Source organism: Ostrea edulis, chromosome 10, assembly GCF_947568905.1.
Source record: "Ostrea edulis chromosome 10, xbOstEdul1.1, whole genome shotgun sequence".
NCBI lineage: Eukaryota > Metazoa > Mollusca > Bivalvia > Ostreida > Ostreidae > Ostrea > Ostrea edulis.
The window spans coordinates 47,848,569-47,862,768 of NC_079173.1; the positions used below are offsets into that span (position 1 = coordinate 47,848,569).

The following is a 14,200-nucleotide window of genomic DNA, read 5'->3' on the forward strand; positions in this document are numbered from 1 at the left end:
CTTACGATTTGAAATATACAGCTTATATTCAAATTTTCTAAAAGTAGGTCAGAGGTCAATGTAAAGGTCACCAGGTCAAAGACTTTGGTATCAATGGAAAGCTATTGCCACAAGGAATACATATTCCAAATATGAAAGGTCTACCTTTTATGCTGTAAAAGATATGACCACAGTTACAGTTTTTTTGAAATTTTCAAAAAACTAGATCAAAGGTCACTATCAGGGTCAAAAGGTCAACAAATCAAGTATTGCTGGAAATGTGTGAATGAATTATCTAAAAGTAGATCAAATGTCAATATTAAGGTTACCACAGACAGATGGACAGACCAAACAACACTTTATAAAATATTCAGTAGACAGAAAAGTCCAATCATCATTTAAAATTGATCCATTGTAAGAATTATCTGCAAATGAATCTTATGGGTTAAAATGTCCATTTACCATTCGAAATCCTTTACATAATCATAGACATCTTTTCATTTGGGAAAAATTTCCCCTAAATAATGTTAAGCCTTACCCTCTATAACACACAGTGGGCGGTTCATGTTTAGGTGGGTTTTCTGACGGAATATACTCAATGTCGCAGTCGTACGGTCTGAAAATTTCAAAATTCACATCAATACTTCTACACTCAAGAATCATGCTTCATTCCTACATTCAGTACAATCAACAATTAGCCTCATAACTATGGAGACCAAAACTTTTTAATTTCATTTTATTTCCATTGTTTTTACCTTCAATGTCTTTACCATTTTAAATGATAGCCATTTCCTTGTGAATGTCGACAATGTGGCATTATCATAATCAGGCAAACTAAATTTTAATCATAATCACTGACAGGCAAATTAAATTCTAAACTTATTTATTAAAAAAATTGTTTTGTGTTTTGAAAAAAAATAAATTAAACAATCATATTAAATCAGTTATTTTAGAGTTAAACGCTTAGGGCTATTCCAGCAAAAAAAATCTGGGGGGAGGGAAGGCACTTTATTTTTAAGACAACCACCCATACAATTAAATTTTCCTCTGCTACCACCACCCCTACAATTATATTCCCCCCTGCCATCACCACCCATACAAATAAAATTAAGAATTCAATACTGAAATCATCTGTATAACAAGATTTTCCTTTAAAGGTAGAGTTTAGTTTCAACAAGTTCATATTTGTCTTAATCCTATGTGCATACAACTATTTTCCAGATAAGCCAGAATTTGTGGTGATTTATATGAACAAATTACCCGAATTTAAATGAATTTTGACTACATTAATGTGAATAAATATTCAAATGTTGATATTGTAATTTGTGATCCATTCTCAAGCCAAACTAAACCTGTAATGTCATCCTAAGTATGTTGATTTTAATCGTTAACAGAGAATCATACCAAATTATTACACTACCGTAGTGGTCTAGTGTTTAGCATTTGGTCTTCTAGCAGTGTTGTAGGTTCGAACCTTGCCCTTGACATAGGCCTATGTGTTATAACAGGTTGTACATGTTGGTGTTTCAGACACGTGTGGCACATCACAACATTCCGAGAAAATTCGGGTATTTTTAATTTTTTTTTACATGAATGCAGATATCATTATTACCTTGAAAGACCTGACATTAATTGCCAAAGTCATTGGCTGATAAAAATGTGGAAACACGTTTCGGTGGGCTTATGGCTGCAACTTCTTTCTTAACTCGTATATAATTTTCTTCTCATTCCCTTCCAGGTTGGCTAAAAATATCACTTAATAGATCATATCTGGAGATGATGTTACTCCTAATCATGTCACTCCAACAGAAAACATTTCGTTTTCATTTATTCATTTATTATTGTTGTCATTTCTACACGAACTGAAACATTTACTTTCAATAGAGTTATCTGCCTATTTATCAATCTTTTTTCGTACGTAATATACAATGTAGGATGGCTCGACTTTTCTTCCTCTTCTTTCAAAATAAATGAAATGCAACATGATACAGACTCTGCAATGTCTTCATTTTTATCATAATTCACTAGCACCCATATTTTTTTAACCTAGAAAACAACCACCCATACAAATACATTTTCCCAACTCACCATTACCCATACAAATACACTTTTCCAAATCATCACCACCCATTCAAAACAATATTAACTGACCCCCCCCCCCCCACCCCCATATGTTTTTTTGCTGGAATAGTAATAATAATAATGATTTTCTTCTTCTTATTTTATCTAGAGTTAAACGCTTACTTGAGTTTTTTCTTAGAGGCAGCTTTAAAAATGGAAGCATCGATGCTTTTAGGCAGAAGATTGTTTCTGAAGTTGTTGGCGTATCGGAGTGCGTTTGCACCAAAGCCATACTGACAGGCAAAATTCCACTGAATAAGCTTGTCATCACTGAAGATTGAGCACACATCCACCGGTACACTGTAACCTGTAAAATGTATCAGACAATATGAATAAGCCTGTCATCACTGAAGATTGAGCACACATCCACCGGTACACTGTAACCTGCAAAATGTATCAGACAATGTGAATAAGCATGTCATCACTGAAGATTGAGCACACATCCACCGGTACACTGTAATCTGTAAAATGTATCAGACAATGTGAATAAGCTTGTCATCACTGAAGATTGAGCACACATCCACCGGTACACTGTAACCTGCAAAATGTATCAGTCAATGTGATTGGCTGAATTCATGGATCATAATGTAACAGTGCAAGTGATTAACTGAGTTGTAGTAACAGTGCCTCTGATTGGCTGAAATTAAAAAATAACTCTTACAGTTGGCTGAAATCATGTGAAAGTGCTTGAGATCAGCTTAATTCAAGTACTAAATGCTGAACTTGTGATTGGTCATATTGAAATGTTAGTTTTTGTGATGAACTGAATTCAATGAATACATGGGTTACCTGTGACTATTAAAAGTACTAGTGATTAAAAGTACTGGTGGTTAAAAGTACTGGTGGTTAAAAGTACTGGTGGTTAAAAGTACTGGTGATTAAAAGTACTGGTGATTAAAAGTACATGTACTGGTGGTTGGTTCAATTTATCACCAGTACTTGTGATCATTGTCAGAATTCAATCAAACGTAGTGATGGTCTACATAATTAAATCAAACGTAGTGACGATCTACAGAATTCAATCAAACGTAGTGATGGTCTACAGAATTAAATCAAACGTCGTGATGATCTACAGAATTAAATCAAACGTAGTGACGATCTACAGAATTCAATCAATATTTCGCAGAACAGTGTAAACAGCATGAAATTTGTATTGTGGAGTCAAACACTGTTACAGCACGCACTTATGATAAATTCACACTTAAAGCAAAGTGATTTTCATTACCTGTAGTTTTAAAAGAAATCACATATTTACTGGATATAAACACATCCATTTATAGCAAATCGAAATTGATTGACCACTGCACTTTGTTATAAAGCATGGTTTGCTGAATTTGAAAATCTAGATTTGTGACAGCATTGGTTTCGAGAATCGAAATTGATCCCCCTAGTAACGAATAGCCTATCGTGACTGGCAACTCAACAACTTATTGCATGCAAAGATAACTCACCCAGTAAAATGTAAAGAACAGCTGTGATGGGGTCCGCCAAACCAATAACAGAACGAGCAATTTGATTGGTAGTTCCTATGAAAACAGAAAACATTTCATCTGGTTATAAGCAAGCTTGATGCTGAGCATGAGGTTCTGATGACTTCTCATTTCAAATTTCATTTCTGGGTGTCCATGTTGATCTACCAGTAACATTTGACCTTTGTTCAAGTTCATGACACAACATTCTGCTGTAAGCAACTCTGTGCTAAAATGTGATTTTGATGTCTCTCCATTGCGAAGTTTAATGTGACCTTGACAATTTTTTAATTTTCCAGTGACCTTGACAAAATGAACTTGAGTTATGGCAGTGACAAGTACAAACTTCTAATCTATCTCCATTACAAAAACCTGACCTGGACAAATATTTCAAACTTTCATATAATGACCTTGACCTCATGACCTTTCCTTTAGGGTTGTGGAATATCCTTTGTCCACACGTGACCTCCATGCCAAGAAAAGCTTCTACTAACCCTCTGTTACAAAGGTCAAGACTGGACAAAAAATATTGGCAGATGACACATGACAGACAGACATACAGACAGACATGGACTGGTGACCCTCCCCTAAACTGCATCCACAGAAAGGTAAAGGAGAAGAAATATTGAGTTGCAGTTTGTACCTGTGGGAATAATTCTGACTGACATCGCGGGATATTGAGTTAGAGTTTGTACCTGTGGGGATGATTCCGACAGGCATCGTGGGGCGGACTGGCGTAAATCCCTGACGAATCTCCACCTCGTTTCTGTTCTGTGTTGCCATTAGCAACCCTGACACAACCTTCGAGGCTGTTCCGTCACCTCCCATTGCGACCATACTGAAAAAGAAAAAGCACTATCAACCAATGAAAAATAGCATTACATACTCAATATCAACCAATGAAAAATAGCATTACATAACTCTGACTATCAACCAATGAAAAAAGCATCACATTACTCAATTTCAACCAATATAGCCAGTTTAGGTTTTACAAATATTCAAATTTGATTTCATCTTAAAATTTACAGACCTCAGATTTGTTTTCATATCAATTTTCACACAAAATTGAAATTTAACTGTCAGATTTAAATTCACAATGAATTTCCAGTTTTGGGCAAAATCCTTAACAGTGAACACTAAAATGATATCTAAATTATCTTAGCAATTTCCCCAGTTTGCTGTTTTGTGTACATTTTTGGTGGTCTATATTTTGATGCTTTTGGCATCCCATGGGGACCCGGGTTAGAATAGGTCCTCAGTACCCCTAGCTTGTCATAAGAGGTGACTAAATGGGGCGGTCCTTCGGATGAGACCGCAAAAACCGAGGTCCCATGTAACAGCAGGTGTGGCACGATAAAGATCCCTCCCTGCTAAAAAATATGGCCATAAGCGCCATCATAGGCCTAAATTTGGCAGCCCTTCACCAGCAGTGGTGACGTCTCCATATGAGTGAAATATTCTCGAACGGGACGTTAAACAATAATCAACCAATCATCACCATCTAAAGATGTTCTAATTCATAATGAACTCTGAAATATAAACCTAAACAAGCCATTCATGTAACTATAACATTAAGTGATCTCTAGAGACACTTCATCATTGGATGTTAAAGTCTCAATAGGCATGAAATTTCTGAAATGTGTCAGACAACATTCGACTTATCGACCTGCTGCAAACAATATCAACAACGGCAGTTTCATTTTTATTAGCCAAGTGTCTGATTCGCTTACTGTCATCAGAGTAGCACTTTCACTTGATTTCAGCCAATTGCAAGAGTTATTTTTTTTATTTCAGCCAATCAGAGGCACTGTTACTAGATCTCAGCTAATCACTTGCACTATTACATTATGATCCTTGAATTCAGCCAATCACATTGACTAGCAAAAATGTGACATATTTCGTGAAATGCTGACTCTAAAAAGGACTAGCTCTTGAAGCTTGCCAGTGTTGACTCGTTCTATATATATATTTTATTTTTAGTGGGATTTAATTCCAGTATCTGAAGGCCCAGCCAGGCTATTCTCAAACTGTTACAACGCAGAAATCCTGCAGCAAAAAATCAATAAGTGACAACTTCAATCAGAACATAATTAAATGACCACATCATTGATTTTGTGTACTACGCTGTCCTAATTAAATGACCACATCATTGATTTTGTGTGTACTACGCTGTCCTTTTCACTGTAGCGTTGATTACATCATCAGATCATGTGTTCCATTCTGTAGTGTAGAGGATCACCTGATTGCGTTAATTATGCATGAGACTAGAACGTACACACACCAATGAGACTATTGATTGTGAAGGTTTTCAGGACTGTATAACACAGAGTCTAATGACTATACCTTAACCGTGATTAAATCTGCGACGACTGAAAACTGCGGAAACATATAAGGGCCACATCATTTATCTTTCTCTCAAAAGGTCAACTTTAATCTTGGAATTTTAGCTTTTCCAACTTTAATCTTGGAATTTCTAACTTAAATCTTAGCTGTTCCAACTTAAATCTTGGCTTTTCTAACTTAGAATAATTATCTTGGAATTTCCAACTTCAATCTTGGAATTTCTAACTTAAATCTTAGTTTTTCCAACTTAAAGCTTGGCTTTTCTAACTTATTACATGTAGATCTTGAAATTCTAACTTTAATCTTGGAATTTCTAACTTAAATCTTAGCTTTTCAAACTTTAATCTTGGAATTTACAACTTTAATCTTGGCTTTTCCAAACCTAAAATTTGCTTTTCCAACTAAAATCTTGAAATTTCCAACTTCGATCTGGAAATTCCAACTTCAATCTTGAGTTTTCCAACTTTAATCTTGGAATTTCTGATGTAAATCTTAGCTTTTCCAACTTTAATTTTGGAATCCCAAAATATTTGAGCAGATTTCAGGTCAAAATCACAATAATACTGATCAAAGCAGTGAGTGTCACACGAATTGCCATGGAGACTGAGTTATGGAACTCACCAATCGTAATCGTCGATATTGATATGCACCATTTCCTGTTTCACATGTTCCGAATGCTGAATCTCTACAAAATTAATTGTGAAATACAATCATCTTATAGTTTTAGTTTAACATATTATAGAATTTGTAAAATACAATCATCTTATAGTTTTAGTTTAACATATTATAGAATTTGTATCACATGTTCTGAATGCTGAATCTCTACAAAATTAAGTACGAAATACAATCATCTTTTAATTTAACATATTATAGAATTTGCATCAAGTAATTTTGGGTTGATTAAATTATTAAAACTGTGAAACAAAGCTAGGGAGAAAAGATGATACGCAAATGCATGTAAATAAACATATCTATAGACAGAATTTTCGAAATATGCTGTATACACACAAATATATACAATTATTTCATTTGCAATATTTTCAAAAATTATATAACATACTTATCAAATACGTCATTCATCAAAGTAAAAAAATGCTCAATATAAATATTCATATGCTTTCCTAAAATATTGTGTAAAGTAATAACTAAAAAAAAACATAGGCTGAGGACTGAAAGAATGCAAACTGTGTTTGACTGCTATAAGCTAAACTGTGTTTGACCGCTATAAGCTACGGTTCAGTTCGTTTCCTTTCCTTATAGTGCTGTTCTGCATCATAAATTTCGTCTACTTGTATATCGTGCTGTCTGTGAAATTTATCGACTGATCCGTAAATCTTACGAATTATCTGAAAATCATTATAATAACTTTATGGAATGAAATGATATTTGATGTCGTCATGAAGTCTGCAATCACTGATCGGTTTGTACACCCCTGTCACGCATTAGTCGTCTTACTTAAGCACTACTAGCCGGTTTAAATTAAATCTCTTATACAATTAGTATCCAATCAGAATCAGTTTTTTAAAAAATCCCTTAGTACAAGCATCCAATCAGAATCCGTTTAAGTAAGGTTCCTCGGTACAGCTATCTAATGAAATTCAGTTTGTATATTGTATTGTGTATTATTGTATACTTTCAATTTCATCTCTCCTTTTTTCTTTAAAAGTTTGCGGGCATATATCACATGATATATGCCCGGAAACATTCCGGCCCGCAAACATTATGTCACAATCAAATTTTTACGCCGTTAATTTTCAAATTTTTCGTGTTTTTCATCTTTTACTCAGTTAAACTGATAACGTTATTGTTAGAAATAAAATTATTGTTAGTTTGAAAGTATATAATAAAAAGCTCGGTCCATCTACGCGCCAAAAAACTCGGTCGTCATATTTTCCCATACAAAGTCTATAACCTATAATTATTGTATAATATATTTATTTTCTAGAAACTTAACATTGTAACTGAGGTGTTAATTGATGTAAAGATTCTAAACCTGCAATACTTCTATGTAGTGAATACTTTTGAATGCTTTTTTCTTGTAATATTTACCCCTATTTCATATTCATGATCTATTTTTCTATTCCTTCCAGTATTTTTTAATAGTTGAATAAAACTGCAATATCTATATCTCAAATGATTGAACTACAAATTCTGTCTAATTTCTTCCCTCCATCATCTGTCTATTTATTTACATTTATCTTCCCTATAAGGTCACCATACTGTTAATGCTACAAATCTGTATATTGTCGAGGAAATAGACGCTGATATTTATTTATTTACATTTTTCTTCGACACTGATATTTATTCATTTACGTTTTTCTTCACCAATTAGCACTGTTAACGCTACAGATACTGTGTATTGCTCACCGAGGAAATTGACCCTGAGATTTATTTACTTACATTTTTCTTCACTATTACAATCTGTACATTGCCAAGGAAATCGACCCTGAGATTTATTTACATTCTTCTTCACTCTTGTTAAGAGATGCTGTATTGCTCACTGAGGAAATCGACCGAGATTTATTTACTTACATTTTTCTTCACTATTGTTAACAAATCTGTATATTGTCGAGGAAATCGACGCTGATATTTATTTATTTACATTTTTCTTCACTAACGTTAACAAATCTGTATATTGTCGAGGAAATCGACGCTGATATTTATTTATTTACATTTTTCTTCACTATTGTTAAGAGATGCTGTATTGCACACCCAGGGAATCGACGCTGAAACTTATTTATTTACACTTTTCTTCACTATGTCAACAGATGCTGTATTACTCACAGAGGAAATCGACGCTGAGATATATTTATTTACATTTTTCAATGTTATCATGGAGAAATATTATCATGGAGAAATGTTATAACGGAAAAATATTGTAGAGAATGGAAGCTCTCTACTGCCGACCCTCATGACCAGAAAAAATGGAGATCTGAGGCGAGATCTGCTATGCGTGCAGCTAGCCAGATACCTGGAAGGGGGCCCACTAGTGTGGACATATACCCGTAATTCTGCACGGAAATAAAAAGGAACTGACGACAACAACAACAATCTGTATATTACCCAGGAACCGACAACGACAACAACAATCTGTATATTACCCAGGAACCGACAACAACAATCTGTATATTACCCAGGAACCGACAACGACAACAACAATCTGTATATTACCCAGGAAATCGACGCTGAGATTGGCGGCCTTCAGCATTGGCAATATCTTGTTTCGGTACAGCTGACTTCCTGTTCTACCGCCTGCGTGTGTCTGCATGAAAAACTTTAACGAATGAGGTCGACCCGGGAAATCTGTAAAATAAGGATCAGATTAAACGAATGAGGTCGACCCGGGAAATCTGTAAAATAAGGATCAGATTAACGAATGAGGTCGACCCGGGAAATCTGTAAAATAAGAATCAGATTAACGAATGAGGTCGACTCGGGGAATCTGTAAAATAAGGATCTGATTAACGAATGAGGTCGACTCGGGAAATCTGTAAAATAAGAATCGGATTAAACGACAGGTTGACCCGGGAAATCTGTAAAATAAGGATCAGATCAAAGAACTAGATGTGATCAATTTAATACACAGACATGATGCTCTGCTCAATACTTCAAGCAATTTACAAAGAAATATAAATAATTGATGCTCTGCTCAGAATTTCATGAAATTTACAAAGACACAACGCTAATAATTTCAAACACCTCAGAGAGAGATATATGGATTACAGAGATATGATGCTCAAAATTCTAGAACTTTTCCAGCATGACTGATGTTTAAAATTCAACCCCATTTCAAGGTCTGTGTGAACCCTGTAAATGATCAGACCTTTACCTTTAATGAATTCGCTGATCCTGTCGTAGTATTTATTACAGAGCGACTCGCTCGGATGTTTGTAGGAACTTTATCTTTAATGAATTCGCTGATCCTGTCGTAGTATTTATTACAGAGCGACTCGCTCGGATGTTTGTAGGAACTTTACCTTTAATGAATTCGCTGATCCTGTCGTAGTATTTATTACAGAGCGACTCGCTCGGATGTTCGAAGTCGAGGGTCAGGTCCCTCCAACAGTTCGGTCCAAACTCATAGTATGTATACACCGAGAAACCCTGGCACAGTCCCTCGCCCTCGAGCTGACCTTTGGCCCGTTTCCGTTTAATCGTGACCCCATAGATGTCCTTCAATGGCAGGTCGACTGTTCCCTTGGATAATGTGGCCGTTCCCGGCATCGGGAATTTGCTCTTCTTCACTGGAGATAAAAAAGTAGAATGTGTGATGCCAGGCTAAATACGACAACTTTTGACGATTTCTTTTACACCGGTAGTTAATTACTGCGAACACTTTCAGCCATAAGCGGTTGTGCAGACAGTTTTCAAAACAATTATTGCTAGGAAACAAACGTTAAAATTCAAAGCAATTTATTTTCAAGATCCATTCTAGATCCAAATATCGGCCCTTTCCCCTCCCAAAAATTACCAATTGGGCCGTTCCTAGCAAAAAGTGCCCTTAAGTATTTTAGTGCTAAAACATGAACAATTATCCCTCAAAATATTAGAGCAATGTTGATTGTCGTTAAAATATTACAGTCAATCAAAGATGATTTTCCAACTTGTCATTGGTAATCATGACCTTTTTCTTTACAAGTATGCAAAAAAATGACGTTATGTTTTTTCATTATGACGTTTTCTGAAAAACATTGTTGGATAAGATGAGGGTCTTTTTTTTTATGGAACGGCTCAATTTAACTTGCACTTTTCTCAATAATATAAACTGGCAAAAACATGTTTGTTAGAAAAATAAGTTTGATGTGAATAGTTTGGGTACAGTTGGACAAAGATGCATATCAATTCTATAGATGGTTTAGATCTAAGAATATAGTCAAAAATTTTAAGAGCTTAAAGAGAAGAAAGTTAGATATGTAGGAAGAATGACAGATTTTTGATTATTTGTCGGACATGATATATTCAGCTTACAGGGATTTTTTTATCCCTTGAATTCAGGGGCCAGGGCATTCAAGTTTGGGAAAAATAAAGATATTTGATTGAAATTGGGAAATTTGTTTCATACAAATAAGAAAAACAAGCAAAAAGTTAATCATTTGATATTTCATTATTAATGTGGTTTAAACAAGCTTTGATTTCCGGTACTTTGGCAGAGAAAAAACTGTCAAAAATGTTTTGCAACAAAGTGGCACCTGCAAGGTTGGATGGCGCCTCATGGCACATTCTCATCAAAGCATCCAATGGGGATCATTTGGGGATTTTAAGGCATCATTTTGGGAAAAACACCTGCTCTTTAGCACTGGCGACCAGGGGCCGAATTTTACAGCAGCATAAATAACCACAACAAACTGCCAGGGCTCGAAATTAACATATGCCCGTCAGTCTGTGACTGGTTAAAAGTCTGGCGGACTGACTGACATTTGTTCTAATCAGTCCGATGGGACTGGTTAATTTTCTAAAGCATCATTTTGGAAAATATACTTATGAAATTTTATACACACATTTGGCATGCTTCGATCTGTAGATATCAGACGAATCTGATTCATAAATATAAATCCCACATTTAAGTGTTACAATATTATCTGAGACATATTGAGTTTAATTTCATTTTAATAACATTAATGAAATATGTTTAATTATTTCTGGAAAACTCTGTTGGACTGGTAAAATTTTCTGCGGACTGGTTGAAATTATACCCCATCAGTCCAACTGGACTGGTGACATAAAAAGTTAGCTTCAAGCCCTGAACTGCTGCATCATAAACCACCAGAGGGGCATCCCTTCTTATTCTGATATACAACCACAACAAACTGCTACATCATAAACCACCAGAGGTGCATCCCTTCTTATTTTGATAAACAACGACAACAAACTGCTGCATCATAAACAACCAGAGGGGCATCCCTTCTCATTCTGCTGGGTTTTGTTATTTGTATTCACAGTAAAACACACGTGATCACCCGACACTCACGTTGGGTCTGTTATTAACCTCTGGTTCATTGTTTAACAACAACAACCCCCTCCCCCAACTTTTAGAAAGGGCTGTATACACAACATGAACAAATAGGGCGCCCCTCCCTAATCTGTATTCTCTTTAGAGAAGTCGAGAGACATAGCCTTCATTGATTTCTCTTCGCAAGCATTCATGTTTTGATTCTGGAAAACATGTAAATGCCGGAGTCGGTGACTGTTTATGCTTCAACCAATGTTTCGACTCAGATGTGCCTGGATTTACGCAATAGACAAGTTGTTTTCAAACATTTAACAGCAATGCACAAAACCGTCACAAAGAAATCAACACTTACTTGCTTTTAATCTATTTTCAACATGCCCCTGTCCCAGGTTTAAATCACAACTCTGATTACGTCAGCCTGCTTTTCTCATAACTGGTCCCCTATTAAATTGTGACAGCTCCCAAGACCAGTTAACGTAAACCTGAGACAGGCACATCTGAGTCGAAACGTCGGTCAAAGCATAAACCGTCACCGACTCCGACATTTACACATTTTCCAGAATCAAAATATGAATGCTTGCGAAGAGAAGTCGATGAAGGCTATGCCTCTCGACTTCTCTAAAGAGAATACCTAATCTGTAGATTATTGGATGAACTACAGATTATAAACCACACATGACCCCCCCCCCCCCCTTCGTACTCCATCCACTACAATAGAAATACCAGTATTATTAAGTAGGGGGGGACCATGTATGAAACAATTGCCTATGGGGTACCCCCCGGGCCGTGTCATCAATATACCTTTGGGACTGACTGAAGTCCAGCTGAGCATCCCCCGGGCCATAGATAGCGTGACGTCAAATCCGTCTCCCTTGAGAACAAAAGGGTTGACGAGGTCTTCATAGTCACAGAACGCGTCCTCATAACAGTCCTGTACACGCCGGACAGGGTTACCGTCAACGTCATAGGTGTAATCCACCATGTTGTCCGAATCTATAGACCACAAAAAATATACCCTCGTAAAGTCCGGAATCTGCCTTAATTATTCCACTTGCGAAGTTTTCACGACTATTTCTAATACACCATGCTGAATCATAACGATATTTTGTCCCGAAACCATCAACTAAATCAGCGTTCCGTGAATTTTGTAAACACAGGAAGTCAGGTGCCCCGATTTATCGGAGATGTGATTTATTTGCGATCTGATTGGATAAAAATAGGTAATAGCGTCGTCGTCATGGGACTGATGTAAACACCGGAGCCCGGGTCGATAATATTTAGAACGTGAAGTTGTAAACAAATGAATCATAATTACTGGTCTTCTGAACTATGCCATTGATTACTCCAGCTTCATGAAAAAAAAGCACTCTCTACGCAGTACCATTTATGAAGGAGTCAACTTAATTGATTAATTTTGTGTTTTAGGCCGGCCTATTTTATTAAAAAATAGTCTTTGTTTGTTCTAAACTCATTTTTGCTTGAACTTTTATGAAATCTAAAACATTTTTTTTTTTTTTTTTTTTTTTACAAAACATCCGGATATATCATATAAATGTTTGCAGAATTTTAAATGATGTCCAGCTGAATTTTACATGTAGCATTCCATTCCCTTATATAGGACTTATCATTTGTAACAATCTGATTAAAATCAGCTCCTCGATCCGCTCCTTTATTTCTTTTGATTTGTCGCAACTCGAGTAGCGACAAATCAAAAGAAATAAAGGAGCGGATCGAGGAGCTGATTTTAATCAGATCAGGGCCGTAAATTACATGGAGGCGGAGGAGGCAGCTGCCTCCTCCAACTTTTGAGCCAAAAAAAAATTTAAATTTAAAGTTCATTAGAATTTATGTTGTTTCCAATAACTAAGAACATGATACCTCCCTTAAAAAGCATTCCAAATCTTTCTTTTAGAATGAGTTAGTCAAGTAACATCTTAGAAGGCCCTAGAATCAAGGATTTTGCACGAAACGTGTTCAGTGTGCACAAAATGTGCTCAGCGTCTGGGGGCCTGGGCGGCCCCCAGACCCCCGCCTAATTTCCTGCCTCCTCCAAATTGAGGGTTAATTTACGGCCCTGCAGATTGCATTTGTAATAGTGGGACAAAAACCTTGAGTGTGATGTTCTTACCTGTAGTCACAATGTGGTGGCAGTTGATAGGGGAAAAAGACACCGAGACCATAAAATGCAGACATGTGTGCTGGTATTGGTGTAATAATATTTATTTATATAGCGCCCTATATGACTATAAATAACCACTCTAAAGCGCTGCACACAATAAAAATGACACAGTGTGTTATATTACACTGGTATTGGTGTAAAGGTTGCAATATAATTGAA

At 36.0% G+C, this 14,200-nt stretch overlaps 1 protein-coding gene across 1 annotated transcript in view; it reads right to left on the reverse strand.

Annotated features, from left to right (window-relative positions):
• LOC125666237 (ceramide kinase-like protein) overlaps window positions 1-13,048 on the reverse strand; it is a 31,549-nt gene extending 18,501 nt beyond the window's left edge. Inside the window, exons 1-8 of the mRNA XM_048899379.2 lie at window positions 12,664-13,048; window positions 9,890-10,156; window positions 9,084-9,215; window positions 6,534-6,597; window positions 4,265-4,407; window positions 3,552-3,626; window positions 2,224-2,407; window positions 518-595 (exon numbers count right to left, since the gene is read on the reverse strand). Coding sequence (XP_048755336.2) covers window positions 518-595; window positions 2,224-2,407; window positions 3,552-3,626; window positions 4,265-4,407; window positions 6,534-6,597; window positions 9,084-9,215; window positions 9,890-10,156; window positions 12,664-12,844 — 1,124 coding nt within the window. The 5' untranslated portion in view covers window positions 12,845-13,048. The remainder of the gene's footprint in view (window positions 1-517; window positions 596-2,223; window positions 2,408-3,551; window positions 3,627-4,264; window positions 4,408-6,533; window positions 6,598-9,083; window positions 9,216-9,889; window positions 10,157-12,663) is intronic.
• Window positions 13,049-14,200: the final 1,152 nt, after the last annotated feature.